The sequence below is a fragment of the Borostomias antarcticus genome (genome assembly GCF_949987555.1).
Source record: "Borostomias antarcticus genome assembly, chromosome: 14".
Classification (NCBI taxonomy): domain Eukaryota; kingdom Metazoa; phylum Chordata; class Actinopteri; order Stomiiformes; family Stomiidae; genus Borostomias; species Borostomias antarcticus.
The window spans coordinates 7496175-7522998 of record NC_140247.1 but is presented as its reverse complement, the minus strand read 5'-3'; the positions used below and the strand labels follow the sequence as shown (position 1 = coordinate 7522998).

The 26824-nt window shown below is 50.1% G+C and overlaps 3 protein-coding genes across 6 annotated transcripts; 2 read left to right on the top strand and 1 right to left on the bottom strand.

Annotated features, from left to right (window-relative positions):
• The first annotated feature begins 184 nt into the window (after positions 1 to 184).
• rnf103 (ring finger protein 103) lies at positions 185 to 5265 on the top strand. Its single transcript, XM_084448871.1, has 4 exons — positions 185 to 905; positions 1646 to 1788; positions 2122 to 2237; positions 2917 to 5265. Exons 1-4 carry the CDS (start codon positions 680 to 682, stop codon positions 4538 to 4540), a joined length of 2109 nt encoding a protein of 702 aa, XP_084304997.1. The 5' UTR covers positions 185 to 679; the 3' UTR covers positions 4541 to 5265.
• A 411-nt stretch (positions 5266 to 5676) lies between these two features.
• immt (inner membrane protein, mitochondrial (mitofilin)) lies at positions 5677 to 13853 on the top strand. Of its 4 annotated transcripts, none has more exons than XM_084448867.1 (14): positions 5677 to 5843; positions 7266 to 7339; positions 7536 to 7725; positions 8295 to 8436; positions 9133 to 9213; positions 9868 to 10008; positions 10206 to 10339; positions 10450 to 10553; positions 10745 to 10880; positions 11006 to 11135; positions 11237 to 11460; positions 12035 to 12166; positions 12367 to 12496; positions 12581 to 13853. In XM_084448867.1, the coding sequence occupies exons 1-14, from the start codon at positions 5802 to 5804 to the stop codon at positions 13186 to 13188; spliced, it is 2268 nt and encodes a 755-aa protein (XP_084304993.1). In that variant the 5' UTR covers positions 5677 to 5801; the 3' UTR covers positions 13189 to 13853. The 4 variants fall into 4 exon arrangements, with proteins under 4 accessions (XP_084304993.1, XP_084304991.1, XP_084304992.1 ...); XM_084448865.1 differs by having other exon boundaries at positions 9133 to 9249; positions 9871 to 10008; XM_084448866.1 differs by having other exon boundaries at positions 9133 to 9249; positions 11240 to 11460.
• Positions 13854 to 14031: 178 nt separating this feature from the next.
• Positions 14032 to 26638, bottom strand: ptcd3 (pentatricopeptide repeat domain 3; the record flags this gene model as incomplete). Its single annotated transcript, XM_084448393.1, has 24 exons — positions 14032 to 14227; positions 14335 to 14493; positions 14635 to 14676; positions 14799 to 14947; positions 15178 to 15263; positions 17283 to 17373; positions 20451 to 20529; positions 20623 to 20729; positions 20837 to 20865; positions 20957 to 21046; positions 21232 to 21282; positions 21381 to 21525; positions 21685 to 21767; positions 21863 to 21923; positions 23534 to 23621; positions 24166 to 24242; positions 24562 to 24665; positions 24771 to 24894; positions 25124 to 25228; positions 25824 to 25892; positions 26005 to 26050; positions 26135 to 26174; positions 26300 to 26352; positions 26550 to 26638. 24 exons carry the CDS (start codon positions 26636 to 26638, stop codon positions 14182 to 14184), a joined length of 2013 nt encoding a protein of 670 aa, XP_084304519.1. The 3' UTR covers positions 14032 to 14181.
• Positions 26639 to 26824: the final 186 nt, after the last annotated feature.

Genomic DNA, 26824 nt, shown 5'->3' with positions numbered 1-26824 from the left:
AACAGAATACACATTTGACACTACTGTCGGTTTCCCATCCTTGGATTCTACGGGGACTTTTATTTAGGAATCTGTTTACTGAACATGTGGAACCAGTATGGAACTGTATGCCGTGACGTCTCCGGCTACGTCAGTAGCGTCACTTTGTTATGTACACCAGCTGATCAGGCCATAAAGACGATGATCAGCTCCTTCTGCTGCATAGAACATCGTATCCTCGTAGTAATATTTCGCTTGCTTTACATACAAACGATTGAAAAGACGCATCCGTTGTTTTAGGGGTATTTTTCTGCTTGTTGTCGGTTGTCTACGCCGGGTTGTTTGGCTTTGTATCCAAGAAGGCCCTCCTAGTGTCACGCTAAGCTAGTTCTCCCGTCTCATTCGCTCGCTTCAAGATGTGTGTGTGACCAAAACTATTTGTGAAAATGGTGGACACTTCGAGAACGAATAGTTGGCCTTAGGGCCTTTGCGAATTATTGTTGCCAAAAATTCGCCCTGGCTGTCAACATTTGACCCTCTCTAAAAGGTTGGAAGTCCCTTTCAACTAGGTTGCGTTTCTTCTGGAGTGACTGACCGCTGACGTACGTTCGACCAAATCTAAACCTGAACCCCCAATGAGAAGAAGGCACAGGGCCTGATACTTGATCCACTAACTACAGTAACCGTCTTACAGAGTAAGATGTGGCTGAAACTCTTCTTTTTGTTGCTGTACTTTATGGTACTGTTCGTCCTGGCACGCTTCTTCGAGGCGGTTGTCTGGTATGAAACGGGGATCTTCGCCACACAGCTGGTTGACCCGGTGACTCTGAGCTTCAAGAAGCTGAAGACCATCTTGGAGTGTCGCGGACTGGGATACTCGGGTCTGGCGGAGAAGAGGGATGTCCGGGAGCTGGTGGAGGAGTCAGGTGAGAGGGATGTCCGGGAGCTAGTGGAGGAGTCAGGTGAGAGGGATGTCCGGGAGCTGGTGGAGGAGTCAGGTGAGAGGGATGTCCGGGAGTTAGTGGAGGAGTCAGGTGAGAGGGATGTCCGGGAGCTGGTGGAGGAGTCAGGTGAGAGGGATGTCCGGGAGTTAGTGGAGGAGTCAGGTGAGAGGTCCGGGAGCTAGTGGAGGAGTCAGGTGAGAGGTCCGGGAGTTAGTGGAGGAGTCAGGTGAGAGGGATGTCCGGGAGCTAGTGGAGGAGTCAGGTGAGAGGGATGTCCGGGAGCTGGTGGAAGAGTCAGGTGAGAGGTCCGGGAGCTAGTGAAGGAGTCAGGTGAGAGGGATGTCCGGGAGCTAGTGAAGGAGTCAGGTGAGAGGGATGTCCGGGAGCTGGTGGAGGAGTCAGGTGAGAGGGATGTCCGGGAGCTAGTGGAGAAGTCAGGTGAGAGGGATGTCCGGGAGCTAGTGGAGAAGTCAGGTGAGAGGGATGTCCAGGTGAGAGGGATGTCCGGGAGCTAGTGGAGAAGTCAGGTGAGATAAGCACCTGTAAACAACATATCGCTAAACACTGGGTTCCGTCAGGGCGGCTGCTGCCATAATGATAGTCGAATTGGAGCAAAGGGCACAAACTCCACCGAACACTGTAGTCTTAAATTACCTTTACCTCCCAAAGTTTTGTGGCTGGGTACGTACAGGACCTAAGTCTGTGGTGTTGTCTGCTTGCAGGTGACCTGATGCAGGGGGAGCTTTACTCGGCCATTAAGAACGAGGAGCAGCAGGTCCAGTCAGACTCCAGCACCTCCTTCAGTGGAGAGATGCACTTCTACGAGCTGGTCGAGGACACCAAGGACGGCATCTGGTTGGTTCAGGTCAGGACCATAGAGACTCCCGTGGGACCGAGTTGAATTGGTTAAAATCATTCCTCACTCGCCCACTCTTGCAATTGAATCGCTAGCCTTTTTTCAGTGGCATAGCTGAAAGTGAAAGTGGTGTTTATGAGAGTTGGTCCCTTGTGTTGTTGTTTTTTTAAGTCAGAGATTGAGATTGAGCTATACTGACAAGCAACACAGTGAGTCCTGTTACACTGCACTTATACATTGTGATACACTCCCACACTGCTGAAGTGGGCCTCACTAAACCACCATTATGGTTATTATCCCCTGTGTGTGTGTGTATGTGTGTGTGTGTGTGTGTGTGTGTAGGTGATTGCCCAGGATCGAGACGCCCTACTGAGTAAAGCTAACTGGGGGAAGATGGTCCAGAAGGTTTCTCAGTTTGGCATTCGCACTGGCACCTTCAACTGCTCCAATGACTCCAGGTGAGAGGGACACACATGCCTCACACATTCTTTGCACACAAACCTCATACTCTGAGAGTTAAGATTTTAAAGAGATAAATGTCCTCCTTCTGAATTACGTCATCTGCTATCAGACCCAAATACACAATCCGGGGGTCACCGGGAATCCCGTAACCAAAAACCTCTCCCAGAATTCCAAATACTCTCTCCCAGAATGTTTTTATCTTAATACAGAACCAAAATATGTGTGAGTGATTGGCATTCATCTGTCCACACTGTCTCCAACGTTGCTGCTGCTCACCCAGGTATTTATTTTTAACATTTGGAGTAATAAAGAAGCGGATTATATTTTTCCATCTGAAGAATAGGCGTCTTTTATTGCGCGGCCTGAGTTTGACTGTCCCGACTTCCGCAGTCTCCCCTCAGCCTAGATATATGGGGGGGAAAGGAGGAACGAATTGTCGAATCTCTGGTTTGAACAGGCAAATCTGATTTGACTCACAAAATTCAGAGTCGGGTACATCCCTACTTCACACACATCCCACAAACTGTTTGTGCACACCCCGCACACTCTACACACCTTAGAAACCTTACAATCCGCACACACACCCCTCATGTATTCAGTGTGTGGTTGTGTTGTTGTGTGTCTGTGCTGCAGGTTTTCAGGGTGTGATTGTGTGTTGTTGTGTTTGTGCTGCAGGTACTGTCGTAAGCGTGGCTGGATGAAGTCCACCCTGATCATGTCGGTTCCTCAGACCTACGCCTCCAAAGGGAAGGTGATGCTACGCGAGTATGACGGGCGGCGCATCGAGACCGAGCACATCTTCAAGTGGATGACGGCCCACGTGGCGTCGCGCATCAAAACGCTGCGGCGGCCGGAGCAGCTGGCCAAGGAGTGGCGTCCCAGCCAATCACACCCCATCAAGATGTTCCTGTTCGCTCGCCTGGCCACGCCACCGGCCTTCTTCTCCGCGCTCAGCGTCAAGTTCACCGGACGCATCGAGTTCATCTTTGTGGATGTGCGCCACTGGGGCAATGCTAGCAGCCTACAGGAAGTAGGCGTGGCCCAGACGCCCTCCTACATCCTGAAGATGCCGGAAGGGATCTACCGCTACGGCAACAGCACGGGGGAGTTCATCTCCCTGGCGGCCATGGACACATTCCTGCGCTCCGTGCAGCCAGAGGTGAACGACGTGTTCGTGCTCAGCCTGGTGATGGTCAACCTGCTGGCCTGGATGGACCTGTTCGTCACCCAGGGCGCCAGTATCAAGCGATTCGTGGTGCTGATCAGCACCCTGGGGACCTACAACTCCCTGCTGCTGATGTCCTGGCTGCCGGTGCTGGCTCTGCTGCAGCTGCCCTACCTGGAGGCCTTCTACGCCTGCAGCCTGAAGCTCCTCCGCTACGCCGACACCACACGCCTGGCCTCCTGGGTGCGCGCCGACTGGACCTTCTACTCCTCCCACCCCGCTCTGTTCCTCAGCACCTACCTGGCCCACGGCCTCCTCGTCGACTACTTTGAGAGGAAGAGAAGGTGCGGTAATGAGGAGCAGAGCCCCAACAACCTGGAGTGGCTGTGCAGCCTGTGGGACTGGTACAGCAGCTACCTGGTGCACCCCATGGCCTCACGCCAATTCCTTCACGAGCAGTCCGACTGGGACGAAGACCCCCACTTCCTGCTGGAGAGGCTGGCGTTTCCCGATTTGTGGCTCCGCCCCCTAGTGCCCATCGACTACATCCAGGCCCTGCCCACCTGGAGGTTCAGGACCAATCAGGTGTGTCAGACTGACAGAGGCGGGGCAGGGGGGAGGGACACGGACTTTAGAATAATGGATAGCACAGACCTGGACCGGGGTAAAACAGGATCCAGCAAAAACCAGAACGGTTTAGGAGTGATTCAGGCCCAGACCCAAACCCAGGATACTACAACACTGAGCCAGAGCCAGTCCCAGCCCCAGTTTCAGACCAAGCCGCAGTTCCAGACCCAGCTCCAGGGCTCCGACAGTGAACAAGAGGAGTGTTCTGGTGCCGTGCCATGTGGTCACCGTGGCAACCCTGGGGAGGAGCCATGCAAGAAGAGGGAGGAGCAAAAAGTAGATTGGTCCCAGTGGCCGGTTGACATGCTGCGCTGCACAGAGTGTGTGGTGTGTCTGGAGACCTTCGAGACAGACTTCCTGGTTATGGGCCTGCCCTGCGGTCACGTGTTCCACCAGCAGTGCATTGTGGTCTGGCTGGCAGGGGGACGCCACTGCTGCCCCGTGTGCCGTTGGCCGCCCTATAAGAAGAAGCCAGGGGCAGACCCACTGGAACAAGAAGAACAATAACAGACTTCCTGTCTGACCCTCCATGGTCTGACGTCACACCTGCCTCGTGCACTTAAAGGGTTAGGTTTAAAGGTCACATGGAGAACCTGGCTGTGTCCTCTTGTCTGTCTCTGGGGCTGGGGAGGAGGGAGAAGGGTCACAGCAGAATCACACTACATCCTCCTGCTAATGTTAGTCTTCATTCAAACTAGTATAATAGAGAAGCATTGGGAATCAATCTGCTTTTTGTTTAGATCGTAGCTTATTATGTTGCTTTGAAACAACAACAAAAATGTCAAAATGAGAGATTGGTTAGGTTTATTTCTGATGCAAGTACAACCCCACAGAACAGCACTTGCTCCCCAGACATCTAACCTTTACAGATCAATAGAGGATCAGTTTGATCAAAGCCCGATACAAGGCCAGTGTCTATGGTCTGATCCCTGGTCTCTGTTACTTACCAGTCCCTGGCTTCTTTTCAGAGATTAGTTTCAGGCATGTGAATTTATATGTAATAATGATTTAACAATGGAGAGATATTTTGAAACTTAATAATTATATGACTGCATTCTTTCCCTGTAAAACCTGAGAATAATCATATGGAATGAGCCTTTACCTGGAGTGGTCTGTAGCTGGCCCCCAGAGCATGTCCATGTGTCATCAACAGAAAAATATTATTTATGAAGGATGTTAACAGTCCTACTCATTCATCCTTGTCCTCTGTGTTGGTGGAGTTTGACCAGAGAATTGAGAGCTTTGACATGTAACATTTTGTCATCAAATAAAGCTGAGTTTTCATATGAGATGTGATATGTTGTGAGTGTTTGACCAACGGATCCAACCAGACCAGCAGCCTGGACACACACAGATAGTGGACTGGATTAGACTGCAATTTCCAGCAACTCATAAGGGCTACCCTGCTACAACACGGTGTCTAAAGCCCACAGATCATAGAAGTCAGGCATATAGTTTCAGAATGTCCATTGCTGGGTCTAAACTGTAATTTGCATTTGAGTGTTGGGCATCGCGAATGGGCACGGTGACAAAACTGACCAAATATTGATAACTCGTCAACTATGAACCCATGACGACATTTCATCGCAGATGGGCGTACCCAGTGCGCATGCGCGTCTTTTCTGTCACAGGGCGTAGAGGTGCCTTGAAATCTCGTGTGTTGGGGGGTGGATAGCTAACTGCATCTGAGGTTGACCGTTTTTATAATGCTTTGCTGAGCTGAAATAACATTTCTTATAATTCACGAAGCAAGGGAGTACCGACCACAATGCTGCGAGTCTGCTTAAAAGGGGCAAATGGTGCAGCGCGGGTAAGAACACAATGTGACTGTTAGCTTAGCTTAGCTAGCATGGCTATCAGAGATGAGCGGTCACTCAGTGACCCACAGCGGTGACTGGGCCTGTACCGCCCTGCTGCTATCTGGACATGCACATACACCCTTTACGGCCTTGAAATACTTCACCTGCTTCACATTCTGGTTGTAACCTGCATGCACAGTCACCGTGAATGGACGAAGGACCCAGGGAGATTGTTAATGGTTTTCATTGATAGCTACGAACGTAACGAACGATACGTCAAACACGTAGCACTCGCTTCGTCGTGGAAAGACTGAGACGTTTGGTTGACTGACTGGACCGCCTCGCGAATGAGAGTTAGAGGCCGAGGGAGTGAGAGTTAGAGGCCGAGGGAGTGAGAGTTAGAGGCCGAGGGAGTGAGAGTTAGAGGCCGAGGGAGTGAGAGTTAGAGGCCGAGGGAGTGTGAGTTAGAGGCCGAGGGAGTGAGAGTTAGAGGCCGAGGGAGGGACAGTTAGAGGCCGAGGGAGTGAGAGTTAGAGGCCGAGGGAGTGAGAGTTAGAAGCCGAGGGAGTGAGAGTTAGAGGCCGAGGGAGTGAGAGTTAGAGGCCGAGGGAGTGAGAGTTAGAGGCCGAGGGAGGGACACTTTCACGCACCAATACTGTTGTAAGGAGGCAGGACTCAGCGGCTCCTTATGATCCGTTTCTGTGTTCGTTTGGTTCCACTGCCTGGCAATGATCAAGCTTCACCAGACAACACGTTGCGTGGTCGCCAGGTGGTCTTGTTTGTCACACATGGTCATCCCGCTGGACTGACAGGACCCCCGTCACAGCCCCATGTCACACATGGTCATCCCGCTGGACTGACAGGACAGCCCCATGTTGGACACAGAGAGAAAGAGAAAGGGCAGGGGTCATATTTGTACCAAGGGTACATGACCTTGTAATCAAAGCTTTAGCTCTAGTAGTAGTTACTGCCCAAATGTGGAACAACTAGACAGGTTGAAGTAACAGAAGCAGACCTTTCTTTCTAGACACCCCTCTCCTCTGAAATGCACTGTTGTTGTCAGTGATGTGAATCCTATGTGGTGTGAGTGAGTGGTGAACCATTGCATGGATCTGATTTGACAGAGCTATGTTGAGCAGCGGATAGTCGCAATGGCCGCTACAGTGAAACTGTGATTCATGATGTAATGCTACCAAGGTCCTGCTGATGTGGTGTATGATATTGTGTCTGTTAAGTGATCTTAGCTGTTACATTACAGTCATTTAGCAGACACTTTTATCCAAAGCGACGTTCAATAATTGCATTTAACTTAGTTAGTCAGCCAGGACTCACAAGTGCATCTCCTTTCTAAACAAATGACTAAGAGGATAATGTAGTGCTGAAGTCAGTGTATGGATGTTGTGTATTCAGTGTGTACCTCTTCTCCTCTCCAGAAGTGCCTGTGTGGGAATGCAGCCCTCCACCCCCTGCAGCCATGCCGGCGCTACACCTCCACAGGAGCATCAGGGTAGGTTGTGGTTATGTAGACAGACAGACAGGTTAGGAGACAGACAGACAGGCTAAGAGACAGACATTTTGGAGGCAGACAGACAGGCTGGCAGGCAGACAGGCAGGTTAGGAGACAGAAAGACTGCCTGGTAGCTGTCCCCACGCTGCCTGGTCCGTGTCTCTGTCTCCACTCTGACTGTGTGGTGTTGCCCCAGGGTGTCAGCAGGGCAGGTGGCAGCAGCCAGTCTCCTGGCGGTGGGTGGCGGCCTGGGTGGCACTGTCCTCTACGCCAACTGGGACCCCAAGTTCCGGGCTAATGTGGAGAAGACTGTCCCCTACTCCAATCAGTTGTTTGGCCTGGTGCTAGGACCTGCCCCCACACCCACTGTGCTACAGAAGAAACCTGTAAGTAGAACAAGAACACAATGTACACCTAGAACACCTAGAGCAGTAGAACAACACAGTGTAGAACAGTAGCACAACATCATTTTGAATTATTTGCACTATTGTATATTTGGATTTCTATATATTTTGTAGGCTATCTATTATACATGTGTATCTAGTCTGGATTGTGTTACTTCGTTATCTTTTGATGCTGTAACAGTGCAATCCCCCCCCCCCCCCGGGGATCAATAAAGTACCTACTTCTACTACTACTATTACTACTCCTACTACTATTACTACTCCTACTAGAACAGCAGAACAACACTGCATAGAACAGTTGAGCAGCACATGGAACAGTAGGACAACACCAACAACAGTAGGATTTATAGTGCAGTAGAACAAAACCATGTAGAACAACACCATGAGGATTGTGCTGATTGTTTATAGTTATCACAGTCATCAACATCTGGACAGAGAACAACATTTGCTGAGATGCATTGATGTGTGTGTCTGTGTGTGTCTTTCGCATGGATTTGTGGTTTGTGTGTGTGTTTTCTGTGTGTGTGTGTGTATGTGTGTGTGCTCTTCAGGCCAAGGTGGAGCCCCTACAGATCTCTTACATGTCTGAGGTGTCTAAAGACTCCAAGCTGCCCAAGGAAGCAGAGAGGGAGGAGACTCCAGTGGAGGCCGCTGCCCCTGAGCGCGCCCCTCCAGCCCCACAGACCATAGAGGGTGAGGCTCTACTGTCTCTACTGTCTCTACTGTCTCTACTCTACTGACTGTCGTTCTCTCCTGTCCAGAGAACAGATCTGTTGTTTTGACCCGACAGCACCGCATCGTTGTGCAGTCAGATCTATCAGAGGATCATGGACTGAAGGCTCTTAACCGCTGCATGACACATTCACACACGCACACACACCCACACACACATGCGTGACTGCTGCAATCGGATGGTTCATAAATAAATGTTAGGTTCTCTCTCTGAGGAGTCAGGCTTGTACTGTAGAGCCACGCCTGTGTGTGTTGTGTGTGTTGTGCGTGTTGTGTGTGTTGTGTGTGTGTGTGTGTGTGTGTGTTTAGGAAAAGCTCTGTACATAAAGGAGTCAGACAAAGACTGAAGGCTAAGATAGAACAGCAATGTGGGGCTTCCGGGTCTTAGAGCTGCTCTGTGATCTCACTGCTCGACCGAGCTGCTCTACTGGGCTGTACCAGTCCCAGTTTAGTACCAGTTCAGTACCAGTATCAGTCCTGGCTAGGAACCAGTACCAGTATTAGTCCTGGCTAGGTACCAGAGTACCAGTCTCAGTTCAGTACCAGTCCCAGCTTGGTACCAGCGCAGTACCAGTCTCGGCTCGGTACCAGCTCGGTACCAGCTCAGTACCAGCTCAGCACTGGTACTGGTTCAGTGACGGATCTCCTGTTTTGCAGAGGCCTCTATTGAGGCGGCTCACATCATATCAGCCATCAGCGATGTGCCCATAGTGCCCGCCGCCGGCACCCACGACAACGGTAGGGCCCCCTGCCCCCCCCCGGACTCCCCCGCAGGTCAGCCCCCTCACCGCCACATTCCTGGCGTTTTCAGGCTGCATGGCTGTCTGCTGGGCCACGAACAGGGCATGTCCTAGACTGCATGGGTCACTAATGCTCCTCTAATACTCTGCTCTCCTCCTCTAGCGCTCCTCCTCGTCCTCTAATTCCTCTCCTCCTCCTCTTCTCTGCATGATATGCCGTTGTTGTATGGTCACTTCATTCCTGTTGATGTGACATCTTCATCACCACTGGTTGTCATGAGGGTCTGTCTCACACTCCTACTACCCACCCACCTCTGGTCCTGAACTCTCTCCTGAGTTCTCAATTTCAATTCAGTCAATTCAGGGATTTCAAATCTGAATTGAACAATTGCAGATTGTGGTTTTGATTCTGAATCGAGGGGTTGGGTTTTGAAATGGACTTCAGCCCATCCGCCCTGCATGCGAAGCTCTGTGTGTTTCTGTTCTGTCCTTCTCTTCTGCATGAACCTGTACTGCGGACTGCTCTCTCTCTCTCTCTCTCTCTGGGCTGTGCGTATGAGTGAGAGTGCGTTGGGCTTGTCACTGTGGAGTCCTATCTGTGTGTGTGTGTTCCATGTTGAAGAATGTTAAGTGTGTGTATCTGTATGTTTAGCAGAAGAATGTAAAGCGTGTGCTCATGAGCATGCGCCCGCGCCCGAGCCTGCGCCCGCGCCCGCCCTGACTGAGCGCCCGGGGGAGGAGGTGGCAGCCAGGCTGGCACAGCAGGATCTGGCTGAGGAGGACCTGCTGGCCTGTAGGTGGCACACGCGGGCACACACATACACACACACACACACACACACACACACCACACAATCCCACATGCGGGCACACGCCACATATGCGCGTGCGCACACACACAGACGCACACACAGACGCACGCACACACAGACGCACACACACACGTTGATGTGTAACCATGACCTGACTTGTGTGTGTGTTGATCCTCAGCCCTGTCGTCCAGTCTGGAGGAGTCCCTGGCCAGCTCAGCCAAGGTGACCCTGCAGGCCATCGGAGCCCAGGAGGCTGCCCTGCAGGCCATCGCCCGCCACACACACAAGCTGAAGGAAGCAATGGAGGCCGAGGTGAGACTCGCACACATTCTAACAGACACACACACACACACACACACACACATTCTAACATACACACACATACACCAACAACACATACTGAAGCCTGTTTGTGTGTCCAGGCGCCCCCAGATCAGAAGTCGGCCCAGTGGAAGGTTCTAGAAGACGCCCTGAGCGGACGCAGTCACTGTGTGGACGAGGCCGGAGCTGCCGTCCTCCAGGCCAAGTAAGACTACACACCTACACACACCTCACACATACACACCCACACATACCTGTTCACCTGCTGCAGACCTACCCACCTGGCACAGATTAACACGCTGCAGCGGGCTGGGCTTCAGAAAATAGATGTATGTGTGTGTGTGTGTGTGCGCGCGTGTGTGCGCGTGTGTGTGCGTGCTCGCGCGTGTGTCTCAGGGGGGAGCTGGAGAAGTTGAGAGCAGTGATCGAGGGAGTGAAGGAGTCTAAGATCACGGCAGCCAGACCCCAGATCCTGGCAGCGGAGGAGCACTTGCACAGCATGGTGGTGGACCTGGACAGCGTGGTCACCAAGGTGGGGAGCCTCAGTCAGCATGGGGGTACACAGAATAAGCTCTCATGGGTTATCGTTAACAGCTAATACACTCATTTGTGTGTGTGTGTGTGTGTGTGTGTGTGTGTGTCTGTGTCTGTGAGCAGGTCCAGACAGCCCAGGCGGAAGCTAAGATTGTGTCTCAGTACAGTGACCTGGTGACGGAGGCCAAGCTGCAGTTCCAGAAGGAGCTGGACAGCATCACTCCGGAGGTCCAGGCCAACTGGAAGGGGCTCAGTAAGTACACGCTTGTCTCTAGTGCAGTTGTGGGAGTTGTAGTTTTATGGTGGTGGAGCTTTGGGAGGTGTAGTTTAACACCGTGCCTCCTGTGTGGCCAGCAGGGAAGCTGAGCCAGGATGACCTGAACTCCTTGATCGCCCACGCCCACCGGCGCATCGACCAGCTGAACCGCGAGCTGGCGGAGCAGCGCGTGCGCGAGCAGGTCCACCTGGAGACGGCGCTGGCGCAGCTGAAGGCCGAGGACCTGAGGGCCCAGGAGGCCGCCGTCACCACGGCGCTGGAGCACAACAGGGAACAGATGAGGCTGGAGCAGGAGAAGAAGGTTGGTATGGAGTTCCTATAAGGCTCGGGCCAGGCTAATGTCTGGAGGGATGGTTAATATAGGGCCAGGACCAGTCTAATATCACGAGAGATGGTTAATATAGGGCTGGAACTAGGCTAATGTCTGGAGGATAGTGAATAAAGGGCTGGGACCAAGCTAATGTCTGGAGTGTAGTTACTCAGTGTAGTGTAAGAAGAAGAAATGGAAGCTAGAGTAGTGAGTGTTCTGGTTGAGGTTTGCATGTTCTGCATGAGTGTTCTGGTTGAGGGATGAGGTTTGACTGGTTGAGGGATGAGGTTTGCATCCTCAGCCTATAATTGAATCTGACCCGAGTTAGAGCGTGCTCAATTCTGTCTGTAAACGCTCCTATCAGCTGTACAATGTTATGGCACAAAGACAACATGCAGAACCCTCTCTGGAGGCGGGATCAGGATAACCTCTGAGGGGAGGCGGAGCCAGTAGCTCCCACCAGGACTGAAACAAGTCTCTCTGGTATTGAAACATTTTTTTTCCCCCACATGCGCATCTGCCCATGTGTGTGTGCGTGCGTGCGTGCGTGCGTGTGTGTGTGTAGGTGGAGGAGGTGCGTGAGGTGATGGAGGCTGAGATGAGGACCCAGCTGCGACGCCAGGCTGCCGCCCACACCGACCACCTGAGAGACGTGCTGAAAGTCCAGGAGCAGGAGCTACGAGCTGAAGCCGAGGAGGTACACACACACACACACACACACACCACCAGCAGGCCGCACAGTGACCGGAGGTGTCCTTGAGCAAGACACTGAACCCCAAATTGTTCCCAATGAGCAGGCTAGTGCCTTGTATGGGTGTGTGGATGGGTGAATGAGAGGCCGTTGTAAAGCGCTTTGGAGAACAAGTGCAGTCAATTTACGGCTACAACCGCTCCCAGGTTCTGAACAGTAAGACGCTGGAGCAGGAGACGGAGTATCGCCGGCTGACCCAGGAGCAGCTGGACAGCTTCACTCTGGACATGAACGCTGCCTACGCCAGGCTGAAGGGCATAGATGAGGCCATTGACAGTAAGAAACGCATGCTACGCGCCCGCCCACACACACACACACACACGCACCATGTGTCTGAGCTGCTGCGGTGTGTGTTTCCAGGTCATGTGATAGCGGAGGAGGAGGCTCGTAAGGCCCACCAGCTGTGGCTGTCTGTGGAGGCTCTGAATTACACCCTGAAAACGGCGTCCCCGGAGGCCCCCACCGAGCCCCTGGACGCCGCCGTCCAGGTCATCCGGCACAGCTGCGCCCACAACGAGTTCGCCCTGGCGCTGGCCTCCGCCCTGCCCGCGGAGTCCCTGAGCCGCGGCGTGTACAGCGAGGCCTCGCTCCGCGCCCGCTTCCACGGCCTCCGGCGGCTGGTGCGCCGCGTGGCGCTGATCGACGAGACGCGGAACAGCCTGTACCAGTACTTCCTGTCCTACCTGCAGGCGGCGCTGCTGTTCGAGGAGCCGCAGCAGGCCCCGCCCGCCGCCCTGGCGGCCGAGGACCTGGACGTGTTCCGCCTGCTGGCCTACGCCTCCTACAGCCTGGAGCACGGAGACCTGGAGCTGGCCGCCAAGCTGCTCAACCAGCTGAGGGGCGAGGCCCGCCGCGTGGCCCAAGATTGGCTGACGGAGGCGCGCCTCACCCTGGAGACCAGGCAGGCGGTCAGCCTGCTGTCAGCCTACGCCAACGCGGTGGGGCTGGGCACCACACAGGCCCCGTAGTTACCGCACACCCGTACCCCCTGACCCCCAGCCCCGCCCTACCACACCCTGCCTTCCACCACCACCCCCTCCATCCTCCCTTCCCAGCAGCCTCTGTGGAGTGTAATTTGTGAATATTAATGAGATGGAATGAGATTAATTCAGTTAGCAGGAGTAAGCCACCGTGTGATTGGGAGTTAGCAACCGCAGAGCACTTAGCAACATGTCCCCCTGTACCTCTGAAGATAGGATGTAGCATTGCTGCTGTCCTTGTTATGGTAATTAACTACTGTCCTGCCCCAACTCTCCAGGACAAGGTACTGTCCTTCCTCACTAGTAGACAGGACTGTTTATCTATTTAGGGATATATTCCTGTGGTCTGTGTTTGAATGTACCTATGATGAGTGTACATATGATTCTACTATGGCAGGTGTCCTGCTGCACCCCTGGTGGACAGGACATGTCACTGCAGCTCCATTAGCATGGGTGCTCCTACACTAACTGACTCGTTCCAACCCTCCTGTAACACACCGTTCTATTGGATGTTCATTTCTGTCTGGTGCTTTATTATTGGCCAGAGTTGTTGTGGAGGATCAAATAAATGATTAAAATACCTAATCCATGTTGTCATGCTCTCTTCACCCTGTCAATGTTAATATATCAATAAATCATGGATGTTGACAAGATCCCAGTTTGTTTTTTATTATATTACCAGTTTTCACTCACTGCAGGTAGGCGCCTTTACACATCTGGTTCAAAAACAGGTTACAGTACATGGGTACTTCAGAGAGCAGGAGGTACCTGAGATGTGGCTCTTGAATACACCTGCAGTGTACAACCCTGGTTTTTGATGTTGCTGTTTGTACATATATCTGCCGGATGTCAGGAAAGGGCTGCTGGCTTCAGGTTTGATCATATAACAGTTTATTATGTTGACAGACAGTTCACACAGGAGACGGATAAACAGCCACTGTTCCACGTTGTAGTAAGATGTCCCAGCAGCCTCTGCTGCTTTCACTCGCTGACCTCGGCTGTGACCTGTAGCTCAGACAGAACCGCCCTGCAGGGAGAGAGGGAGGAGATATAGCCAGATACAGATGGAAGGTGTGTAAGGTGGAGTTGTGTGTGTGTATTGTGTAGGTTGTAGCAGTGTGTGTGTGTCCATACCTCTGCTCATTGGTCAGGTTGAACTCCTGCAGCACCCTGCCAGCCAGCTTGGGGGTGGAGGAGAGGCAGAAGCTGGCCGACAGCTGCACCAGCTCCACAGCCCTCTCACAGGCGTCAGCGCGCCTGCAGCCGGACAGGAAGTCCTCTAGCAGCTGCTCACTGCAGAGGAACAGGAAATGATCATAACCACATCACCGCATGGAGGGATTATTATATCAAGACCACAACCACAGTCACGTGACGAAAACAGATGGGCCAGTAGGCATTCAGTCAAACATCCAGACAGACAGACAGACTTACGATGGAACCCTGTTCTGGGTCTTGAACAGCTTCAGCATGTCCCTGGAGAGAGGTGGAGATTCACATGACAACTCTGACACTCTCAGACCCCAGGTACACCCCAAGAACCCCCTTCCCCTCCTCCCCCCCCCCTTCCCCTCCTCCCCCCTCTCCCCCGGTCTCACCAGGCCTGCTGGTCTCTCTCTGCGGCCAGCAGGAGGGAGGTGATGTGTGTGAGGGCGGACGCCGACCACTCTGGACTGGGCCGTCCCCGGTCACCCTGCTCATACACACCCCGCACATCCAGTGCACACACTGCAAACGCCTCCTGGACCTGAGACACACACACGCACGCACGCACACACACACACACACACACACACACACACACACACACACACACACACACACACACACACACAGAGGAACTTCAATGACTCGACCGAGCAGACCGTCAAGCCGTTCAAGACAGGGGGGGGAACCCTTCTGAAGACCAAAACCATCTCCACAGTTTTGCAGGTGTTGAGCTGTGTGTGTGTGTGTGTGTGTGTGTGTGTATGTTACCTCAGGACTGTGTTTTTCTCTGGCCATAAGCGCCAACACCTCCTCCACCAGATCAGGTTTGTTGTCGTGGCCGAGGCGGCGGATATCTGTGGGGGGGGCGGAGAAAACAGTCATTGGTTGTTGTTGCGTCGTCTATCTGCCTGGCGGTGACTTCCCTTCCCTGATATCTGGCTTTAGCCTTGTGAGACCATCCTGATCTCGTAAGCTTACATTCTGTTTTGAGTATTGAAATCATGATGGTTGCATGAGGCCATTCATCATTTTGATGCTGCTTAGTTACAGCAGTGGGTAGCCTACTTATATTTATAAATGTTGCAAGGAGAGCCTGACTCCTGACCAGGGCTTAAAAACGAAATTATTTTTCAATCGGTTCGCTCCGAGCAGAACCAGAATATTTAACGTTTCCGTTCTCGTGTTCCGCCACCAACATAGCGTTCCTGAACCGGTTAAGAACGAAAAATAACGTTCCGTTCACCGTTCCGGGGGTGTTAGCCTATTAAGACTCTATAGGCCTACAGTATTTCTTGTACAAATATTTTCTTGTACTGTTGCTGCAAGCTATTTTATTCTGCGCCTGTAGGCCTATTGTTTGTTTTTATAATGTTTTATGTTATTTATAAATAATTAGTCACCTCATTCATTCATCTGCAAAATCCCTATTGTTTATGCTGCGTTCCTTTTGTATGGGAGCTCCGGATTTGGCGCCTATACGCCTAATACGTAGCCTATCGTCTGACATCCACGGTCTTTAATATTATAGTCATTTAACTTATGCTATTCAATGATCAGGGTTGCACGGCACATTGTCACTAAAGGGTGCTCATATTAATTAATGTAGCCTAATCATTTGGTTTGTGAAAGTCAAGACGTGACAGAAATCTGTGCAACAATAGGCTATGACTAGATTCCAAGAGGCGCGCTCGCTTTCACAGCCTAATTGCCGAGTTGAACTCTGAAGGAGGCAGACCATTAAATTCGCAAAACATAGGTTTATGCATACTAGTATACATCCAAGCAACTGTACTCCGTGTTTTAAATAGCCAAACCATACTTGGAGCGAGATGCGCAACGAGTGAAAATTGGCTTCCGCTGAATGTTGGTTATAAAGATAGAGGAACTTTATTGCAGACACGCAGGTCCATATAAAACATTATATTTGCACAGTAGGCAGGTCCATATCAAACATTATATTTGCACAGTAGGCTATTATTTCTTTCACTTTATTATTTGCATCATTCTTTGTGGACCAATGTTGGAATAAATTTGCCTTCGAACGTTATTGCCCTCTCTGACATCCGCGGTCTTTATGTGAAATCTAGTTTTAGCCTACTGAAACATTACAGGCTATAGGCTAGCCTACTCTTCTTCAATTAAACAAAATAAATCACATTGATATCTTTGCTAAGTAATAAGCTGTAAGGACAGGCTGAACTACTGTTTTGCACTGGAAAACAAAGGAGAGTGTGTGACAGCCCTGCGCAACGCGTGCAAATTGGCTGCCGCTGAGTGGTTGGGAAACATCAAGAATAGTCATGCATCTTAGCTTGCAGAGTTTGAGAAACATCCTCAATTTTTCTAAATAGCACTTGTTGTAGAAACTTGGGAATCCTGTTTTTAGACTAGTCATGTAATCGGTTACAAAAACCACCGTCTAGTCATCAGTGAAAATAGTCGCTGCGCACATCCCTAGTCGGAACTAGGCTATGCATGTTGTGTGTTGTTGTAATATCTAAATCTCTTCATTTCGCTAAGCAAGCATTTAAGATCCTGACTGTGAAATAACAGATTTAGGGGCCTAGGCTACATTACAAAAACAGGACAAGATGAAGGCTACAAATTTAATTAATTTAATTTAGCCTATTCGGCCATAAAAGGCTCAGCTTTCTTCTTTTTTACAATTATTTTTAAGTTATATAGGCCTACTACAAAGAACGAAAAAATAACGTTATTAACCGGTTTTAAAGATTTCAAATTAACGTTTCTGTTCTGGAACAATTAAAGACCATTTCGTTTTCGTTCCTGTTTCTGTTCCTCGTAAAATACCGTTCGTTTTCGGTTTTCGTTTCCGTTCCTTGAACCGGTTCGGAGCCTTGCTCCTGACCCACCTTTCCAGATCTGTGGTATCATGTCTAGTCTGCTGTCTGTGTCCAGAGCCTGCAGCAGGTCCATCATACCGTGGTGGTTGGGGTAGTACAGCTACACACACACACACACACACACACACACACACACACACACACACACGCACACACGCGCACACACGCGCACACACACACACACACGCGCACAAACACACACACACACACACACACACACGATTAGAGCTCCAAGCATGAGTAGTATGGGGTGTGAAAAGTATGGGGTGTGAAAAGTGCCATTTTGGTTGCTTGTTCCAAGCTTACTTACAACGTGTATGTATGTATGTGTGTATGTATATACATACACACACACATACATACATACACACACGTTCGCGTTAACCAGCACAGCTCACTACAAAACATGCGCACATGCGCGGTAGTTCGATCGCGCTTTAAATGAATGGGGGAGCTCACGTGACCGAATGACTGTTTGCGTTGTGAGTTGTGAGCTCAGTGGTGCGTGTATGTATGTATGTATGTGTGTCTGTGTGTCTGTCACGTGTACCACGAAGGGTTGCTTGTTCACACATTACAAGACCATGTGTGTATGTGTGTATGTATGAGATCGAACATAGCCTACATACATACATACATACAAACATACACGTTCGTTACAACCAGCGCAGCTGTATGTGAAACTGCTTGCGCAAGCGCGGTAGCCACCGTACTTCCGCGTGACGTCACCGAATGTGTTGCCGCTGTTTTCACTCTTGAGAAGTGCGTGTATGTATGTGTGTCTGTGTGTGTGTGTGTGTGTCTGTTTCGACTCGCTTAATGAATGACTTCGATACATCGCTTCAGAGAATGAAGACGACTATGGTAAATATAGCACTAAAAATATTAATATCTGCGTGGTTAGATGACAAGACCATGCTTTGTGGGTAGATCGTATGCCAAATCAATTTGTTTTTTTGTTTAGATGGGGGAGAGCCGGGTCAAAAGTCGCGCGGGACAAAAGTCGCGTTCCCATTTTCTCCAGAATGACTGGACCTGCAAATATGTGGTTACACATGCCTACACATATTACCGTGTACGAGCTCCCTTCAAATTTTGGGCGCGATCGCAGCATATTTGACAGAGATATCGATGGAAAACCACTTTTGCCCCATATAAGTAAAATCATGGTCTCATAAGCATTTTTCGATTGTAAAATTGTGTTCACTTGTTTTAGTTTGCAAACATATGCAATTTTCTTAGCATATCTACTGGCTAAATGATAACATAGCTTTCAAGCTTCGTGCGAGCAATCGTGCCTGCTAGCCAGGGAGAAATGACAGGAGACCGTGGCAGGACAAAAGTCGCATCCCGTAGAGGGACAGAAGTCGCATTGTGATGGCTTAGAACCAGAGGGGTGCGCGAGTGACATTTGGGCAGAATGAACAGGTGAAATGAAAGCTCTCGAAGAGATCTTTCTAATGCTATTGGTCAGCTTTGTATGCAGTTTTAATGTGAAAGATACATCTTAAATGCAGTCAAGACAAATTATTTTGCCTCTTAACTTTTGTCAAACCCCCTGGTTCCAGTCAATTGGATTATATAGGCTACTTTCGTTTACAATGACGTTACCTTATGAACACAAAACGAATGTATTATTAGACATAATATCATAATAATATATAGCCTTCAACGACCTCCTGAGCTGCCTGCCTGATGGTCTCAGGGCTAAAAAGAGACCGCGCATCGTTTTCCTCAGCCTAACTCTTGGCATGCTGTCAATTAAAGAAAATACATTGTAAATAAACATGGTTTTAGGCTATTGTGTTTATGTAGGCCTATAGGTTAAGCTATTTGTGTTCATAAGGTAACGTCATTGTAAACGAAAGTAGCCTATATAATCCAATTGACTGGAACCAGGGGGTTTGACAAAAGTTAAGAGGCAAAATAATTTGTCTTGACTGCATTTAAGATGTATCTTTCACATTAAAACTGCATACAAAGCTGACCAATAGCATTAAAAAGATCTCTTCGAGAGCTTTCATTTCACCTGTTCATTCTGCCCAAATGTCACTCGCGCACCCCTCTGGTTCTAAGCCATCACAATGCGACTTCTGTCCCTCTACGGGATGCGACTTTTGTCCTGCCACGGTCTCCTGTCATTTCTCCCTGGCTTGCAGGCACGACTTGCTCGCACGAAACTTGAAAGCTATGTTATCATGTAGCCAGTAGATATGCTAAGAAAATTGCATATGTTTGCAAACTATAACAAGTGAACACAATTTTACAATCGAAAAATGCTTATGAGACCATGATTTTACTTATATGGGGCAAAAGTGGTTTTCCATCGATATCTCTGTCAAATATGCTGCGATCGCGCCCAAAATTTGAAGGGAGCTCGTACACGGTAATATGTGTAGGCATGTGTAACCACATATTTGCATGTCCAGTCATTCTAGAGAAAATGGGAACGCGACTTTAGTCCCGCGCGACTTTTGACCCGGCTCTCCCCCATCTAAACAAAAAAACAAATTGATTTGGCATACGATCTACCCACAAAGCATGGTCTTGTCATCTAACCACGCAGATATTAATATTTTTAGTGCTATATTTACCATAGTCGTCTTCATTCTCTAAGCGATGTATCGAAGTCATTCATTAAGCGAGTCGAAACATAGACACACACACACACACGAACGTGGAACGAACGTGTATGTATGTATGTATGTAGGCTATGTTCGATCTCATACATACACACATACACACACACACACACACATACACACATGGTCTTGTAATGTGTGAACAAGCAACCCTTCGTGGTACACGTGACAGACACACAGACACACATACATACATACATACACGCACCACTGAGCTCACAACTCACAACGCAAACAGTCATTCGGTCACGTGAGCTCCCCCATTCATTTAAAGTGCGATCGAACTACTGCGCATGTGCGCATGTTTTGTAGTGAGCTGTGCTGGTTAACGCGAACGTGTGTGTATGTATGTATGTGTGTGTGTATGTATATACATACACACATACACACATACATACATACACGTTGCAAGTAAGCTTGGAACAAGCAACCAAAATGGCACTTTTCACACCCCATAGAGTAGTGTGGTGTGTTTGTGTACAGATATATACATACATTTGTGTGTGTGTGTGTGTGTGTGTGTGTGTGTACTCACAGAGGGAATCAGGTCTTTATACCACTTCAGTACCACATCTATGTGTTCCATCATACACAGCAGGGTGAAAAATCTGCCACTGGAGACGAGAAACACACATGCACACACACCCGTTAGGAGAGGAGAATCACAGTGGCAGCGTATGTGTGTGTGTCTGTACTGAGACACTCACTAGTAGACGCTCTGTTGGTAGGAATCTCCCAGCAGCCTCCAGTTCTCGCCCTGTCCCAGAAGGCTGTGCAACCGGTAGCCCTGCTCCATGTCCTTGGTTCCCAGGCACTGCAGAGACACACACAGATTATTGTATATACACACACACACGCACACGCACACACACACACACACGCACACGCACACGCACACACACACACGCACACGCAACTTACTATTCTCATGGCGCTGGAGAAGAATTGCACTGTGAAGAGAGACAGAGACAGAGGGCTGAGACTGCAAACAAGCCTGACGGGCAACAGGAACACAGACACAGAATCTCCCACAGCACCTACCGTCATCTGGGTCCTGACACACAAAGCTCTTTCCTGTAACCTCTGACATCACTTCCTGCAGGATGTCTGTCTGGCCCTGGGACTGTGAGGCTGGAGAGAGGAGAGGATGGGCGGAGGAGAGAGAGGAGAGGATGGGGGGAGGAGAGGGAGGAGAGGATGGGGGGAGGAGAGAGAGGAGAGGATGGGGGGAGGAGAGAGAGGAGAGCAGGACAGATGAACCAGAGATCCAAGTCAATAAGACCAGGTGACCAGACCAGGTGAGCAGTTCTACTGACCTGGTTTATAGAAGATGCCCAGGACGTGGTTGAACGAAGCCAGACTGGGGGCTGGAGACAGAAAGAGCAGAGATTGAAGCGTAACTACTCTACTGATGGGGATGTATGTTAGTACGTGTGTGTGTGTGTGTGTGTCTCTCCCTACTGACCGATGCCCAGAGCCTTCATCTCGCTGAGCGTGTGCAGGGCCTGGGTACGCCCCAGTGACCCACAGCGACGCAGAGCCTTCAGGACAGCGTTGAAGGTGAGCAGGGTGGGAGGAACCTTCTGATCACTCATCTGCTTCAACAGCTCCTGGAGGGAGGGAGGGAGGGAGGGAGGGAGAAAGGAAAAGGAGGAAAGAGCGAGGGAGAGGGAGAAGGAGAGAGAGAGAGAGAGATTGGAGGGGTGTGATGGAGAAAGGTGTTTTCCATCACACCCCTCCAGGGCCGTCCTCCGGAGAGATAGACTCACCAGGAGCAGCTCCACCTTCTCATTGTACTTCTCTCTGACCTCCGGAGCAGCGCTGATCAGGGCCCTGAAGGTGTGGACGTCCGCTGGCGGAGCAAGAGGAGACGACTCAGCTCACACTGGAGCATCAGCACCATCACCATTATCACCCTCCTCCTCCTCCTCCTCCTCCTCTACTCACCAGTAAGCCGGTTGTTCAGCAGGTCTGTGTAAGCGTTGAAGGCCTTAGAGCAAGCACCATACTGGGGAGGTCAGACATAGACATACACCTTGGTTAGAGAAGGCGCCGTACTGGTACACACAGCTAGGTTACAACCCCCCCCTGACCACCTCTACTGACCCTCACCATGTCTCTATTGACCCTCACCATGTCTCTACTGACCCTCACCATGTCTCTACTGACCCTCACCGTGTCTCTACTGACCCTCACCGTGTCTCTACTGACCCTCACCATGTCTCTACTGACCCTCACCATGTCTCTACTGACCTTGACCATGTCTCTACTGACCTTGACCATGTCTCTACTGACCCTCACCATGTCTCTACTGACCCTCACCATGTCTCTACTGACCTTGACCATGTCTCTACTGACCCTCACCATGTCTCTACTGACCCTCACCATGTCTCTACTGACCTTGACCGTGTCTCTACTGACCCTCACCATGTCTCTACTGACCTTGACCATGTCTCTACTGACCCTCACCATGTCTCTACTGAGCCTCACCATGTCTCTACTGACCCTCACCATGTCTCTACTGACCTTGACCATGTCTCTACTGACCCTCACCATGTCTCTACTGACCCTCACCATGTCTCTACTGACCTTGACCATGTCTCTACTGACCTTGACCATGTCTCTACTGACCCTCACCATGTCTCTACTGACCCTCACCATGTCTCTACTGACCTTCACCATGTCTCTACTGACCTTCACCATGTCTCTACTGACCTTGACCATGTCTCTACTGACCCTCACCATGTCTCTACTGACCTTGACCATGTCTCTACTGACCCTCACCATGTCTCTATTGACCCTCACCATGTCTCTACTGACCTTGACCATGTCTCTACTGACCCTCACCATGTCTCTACTGACCTTCACCATGTCTCTACTGACCCTCACCATGTCTCTACTGACCTTGACCATGTCTCTACTGACCCTCACCATGTCTCTACTGACCCTCACCATGTCTCTACTGACCCTCACCATGTCTCTACTGACCCTCACCATGTCTCTACTGACCTTGACCATGTCTCTACTGACCTTGACCATGTCTCTACTGACCTTGACCATGTCTCTACTGAGCCTCACCATGTCTCTACTGACCCTCACCATGTCTCTACTGACCTTGACCATGTCTCTACTGACCCTCACCATGTCTCTACTGACCTTGACCATGTCTCTACTGACCCTCACCATGTCTCTACTGACCTTGACCATGTCTCTACTGACCCTCACCATGTCTCTACTGACCCTCACCATGTCTCTACTGACCCTCACCATGTCTCTACTGACCCTCACCATGTCTCTACTGACCCTCACCATGTACCTACTGACCTTGACCATGTCTCTACTGACCTTGACCATGTCTCTACTGACCTTGACCATGTCTCTACTGACCTTGACCATGTCTCTACTGACCCTCACCATGTCTCTACTAACCCTCACCATGTCTCTACTGACCTTGACCATGTCTCTACTGACCCTCACCATGTCTCTACTGACCTTGACCATGTCTCTACTGACCCTCACCATGTCTCTACTAACCCTCACCATGTCTCTACTGACCCTCACCATGTCTCTACTGACCCTCACCATGTCTCTACTGACCCTCACCATGTCTCTACTGACCTTGACCGTGCCTCTGATGAGGGTGCAGTAGGAGCGTGCGTCTCTCTCAGGCAGCAGGTTAAAGATCCTCTCTGCATTGTTGTTCTCCCTGAAACACAAAAAGAGCATCACATCACTCCTGTATGCTCTGTGGTTCTAGAGCTCCTGTATGCTCTGTGGTTCTAGAACTCCTGTATGCTCTGTGGTTCTAGAGCTCCTGTACGCTCTGTGGTTCTAGAACTCCTGTATGCTCTGTGGTTCTAGAACTCCTGTATGCTCTGTGGTTCTAGAACTCCTGTACGCTCTGTGGTTCTAGAACTCCTGTATGCTCTGTGGTTCTAGAACTCCTGTATGCTCTGTGGTTCTAGAACTCCTGTATGCTCTGTGGTTCTAGAGCTCCTGTATGCTCTGTGGTTCTAGAACTCCTGTATGCTCTGTGGTTCTAGAACTCCTGTATGCTCTGTGGTTCTAGAACTCCTGTATGCTCTGTGGTTCTAGAACTCCTGTATGCTCTGTGGTTCTAGAACTCCTGTATGCTCTGTGGTTCTAGAACTCCTGTATGCTCTGTGGTTCTAGAACTCCTGTATATTCTACGGTTCGCTCTGTGATTATGCTGTGATTCTAGATCCCCATCTCCTGCCTAACTAGCCCACCTCCAGACCACCTGGAGCAGGTCTGACGCTCTCCTCGGCCTCCCCTTCCTCTTCTGGCCCTCCTCCTGAACCTCCTCCTGGGGGAGAACACACAGTCAGACCAGGACTAAACCAGGACTAGACATGGGTTAGACCAGGACTAGACATGGGTTAGATCAGGACTAGACCAGGATTAGACATGGGTCAGAACAGGACTAGACCAGGGTCAGAACAGGACTAGACCAGGATTAGACATGGGTTAGACCAGGATTAGACATGGGTCAGAACAGGACTAGACCAGGGTCAGAACAGGGTCAGATCAGTTCTACTGTTGTTGCTGTACGGTTATCTGAACCTCAAGATGTCCCTCTGATCCACAGTAATCTCCATAGCAACATCTCCATAGTAACGTCTCACCGCGTCCTCCGTTTCTGGCTTGTCTTCTTGTGCAGGGTCCCTGTCTCCATAGAAACAGATCAGGTCTAGCAGGTCATTGGTCAAGTCCAAAGAGACTGCCGTGCCTGATTGGAAAGATGAATAAACACATCAGATTGGCTTTGAGAGGTGACTGAGATCTGTGACATAAAATATGTGTGTGTGTGTGTGTGTGTGTGTGTGTGACCTACCAGCCTGTAGCAGCTGGTCGTACATGTCCACAGAAGCTTTGACCTTCCTCAGAGAGATCCTCTCCACCAGCGCTGCCTCACTCACCTCCTCCACACACAGCTCCTGAGATGCTGGCATCAGACACTACACACACACACACACACACACACACACACACACACACACACACACACACCACACACACACACACACACACACACACACACACACACACACACACACACACACACAAACACACACACACACACACACACAAACACACACACACACACACACACACACACGTTGATATCTGTATTAAAGGTAGTACGAGTCGCAGAAGTATGATGCTGTCCAGCAGCCCACAACTCACTGGTATGTGTGGTTCAGCAAAGTCCTTCTGGAAGAACTTAGGATTTGAGTTGACAAAGTACTTGGCTGCTGTCCTGCCTGACTCCTGGGCAAGTGAGTACAGCTTCTGCAGAAACAAGGAGAGGAGTCCTTTTAGAGGACATAAACACTGCTGCATCACTCTGAACACACACACAAACTACACTAACACACACACAAACTACGCTAACACACACACATATTCCTCTAAAGCTTGTCCAGAAAGCTGCCGCTCGTCTAGTGTTCAACCACCCCAAGTTCTCCCATACAAGTTCCCTTCTCCGTTCTCTACACTGGCTCCCAGTAGCAGCTCGCATCCAAAACTCTGGTGCTAGCCTACAGGGCCAAGAAAGGAACAGCTCTCTCCTACCTCCAGGCCATGGTCAAACCCTATACCCCCTCCCGACCGCTACACTCTGCTAAGAGGGGGCAAGAGAGAAAGAACAGCACTCATCAGTCAGAGCTGAGGTTAGATAGCAGCAGCTCCAGACTCCCTTGTCTCCATGTTGACACTCAGCAACCTTCCTTCCTCCTCTCCTGGATGTACAGTAAACTCTGATCTGCCAGGATAGGTGAAATCCTGTGCTCTTCCGAAAAGCTGTTACCAATCCACTCATGTCAGATCAGTGATTTCTCCACTGAAGAGAGAAGGGAAGAGAGTTCACATGGGGCCCCTGACGTACAAACTCAGCGGAGGTCCTTGGGGTCAGGTAGGGGTCGTCCTGGAACACGTAGGGAGGAGCCGTGGGGTCCTGGGGAGGAAGTAATTTCAGACGGTCAGCATACAGACAGGCCTCAGCTTTATAAAGCAGGTTAACAGGTTAACTACAGTCTGACAAATAGACAATATGGTGGTGCTCTCACCCTGTTGACTGTGGAGGCCAGGGCCTGCAGCACAGCCTCCTTAGGCCTGGAAACAGAGTCACAACACAGCATGAATCGTGAGTGAGAGAGTGAATGGATGAGTGAAAGAATGAATGAATGCTACATATACCATGTTTTCTTTTTGGGGATGACTATAGCCTCTGCAGACTCTGTGATAGAAATAGAGAGAAGCTGTTATCATTTATGACACACGACACTGAACAGTATCTAGTAAACTCTGCTCTTGAACTACTCTACTGGATGTCATTGTCAATCACAGTGACAGATAGAGTACCTGTTTGGGCTGATGCAGTTTGTTGACCGACTGCTGCACTCCTGCCAAAGCCCCTGAAAAGAATATGATGGTATTATGATGACTTCTAATTCGTTTAATGTCGGTTGGGTACATCTGAGACGTTATGTGACCTCTTCTCTACCATTGAGCAGCACGCTGAGGGTGATGCTTTTCTCCCACTAAAGGAAACACGCACCTGGAAATGTACACGTATGCACATGTATATTGGGCATCATCATAGAAAACGTACCTGTGGATCCATAACTGTTCAAAGTTGTTTAGAATAAAGCGATTGTGTCGGTGGACGTAACGCCCTACATGTTTACTGGGGGCCGCCATTTTGGAAAAGCACTGGAGGATTATGGGAAGAGCAAACCATCTTGGATTCCAAAGGGGGTCGTGTCATTGGTTACTAACAAATCTGTTTAGATTACTAACAAAGATTGTCCCTGTGACTTTACCACAGCCACTGCGACGTTAAATAATACATAATTCATAACTTTACTGAATTAGATTGGATTTTAT

Excerpts from the sequence above, each read along its gene's own strand:
- rnf103 (XM_084448871.1), top strand. The coding sequence starts at position 680 with ATGTGGCTGAAACTCTTCTTTTTGTTGCTGTACTTTATGGTACTGTTC. Across the intron at positions 906-1,645 it reads GGAGCTGGTGGAGGAGTCAG|GTGACCTGATGCAGGGGGAG; the intron begins GTGAGAGGGATG and ends GTCTGCTTGCAG. Across the intron at positions 2,238-2,916 it reads AACTGCTCCAATGACTCCAG|GTACTGTCGTAAGCGTGGCT; the intron begins GTGAGAGGGACA and ends TTTGTGCTGCAG.
- immt (XM_084448864.1), top strand. The coding sequence starts at position 5,802 with ATGCTGCGAGTCTGCTTAAAAGGGGCAAATGGTGCAGCGCGG. Across the intron at positions 10,009-10,205 it reads TGAGGAGGACCTGCTGGCCT|CCCTGTCGTCCAGTCTGGAG; the intron begins GTAGGTGGCACA and ends GTTGATCCTCAG. Across the intron at positions 10,554-10,744 it reads GCTGCCGTCCTCCAGGCCAA|GGGGGAGCTGGAGAAGTTGA; the intron begins GTAAGACTACAC and ends CGTGTGTCTCAG.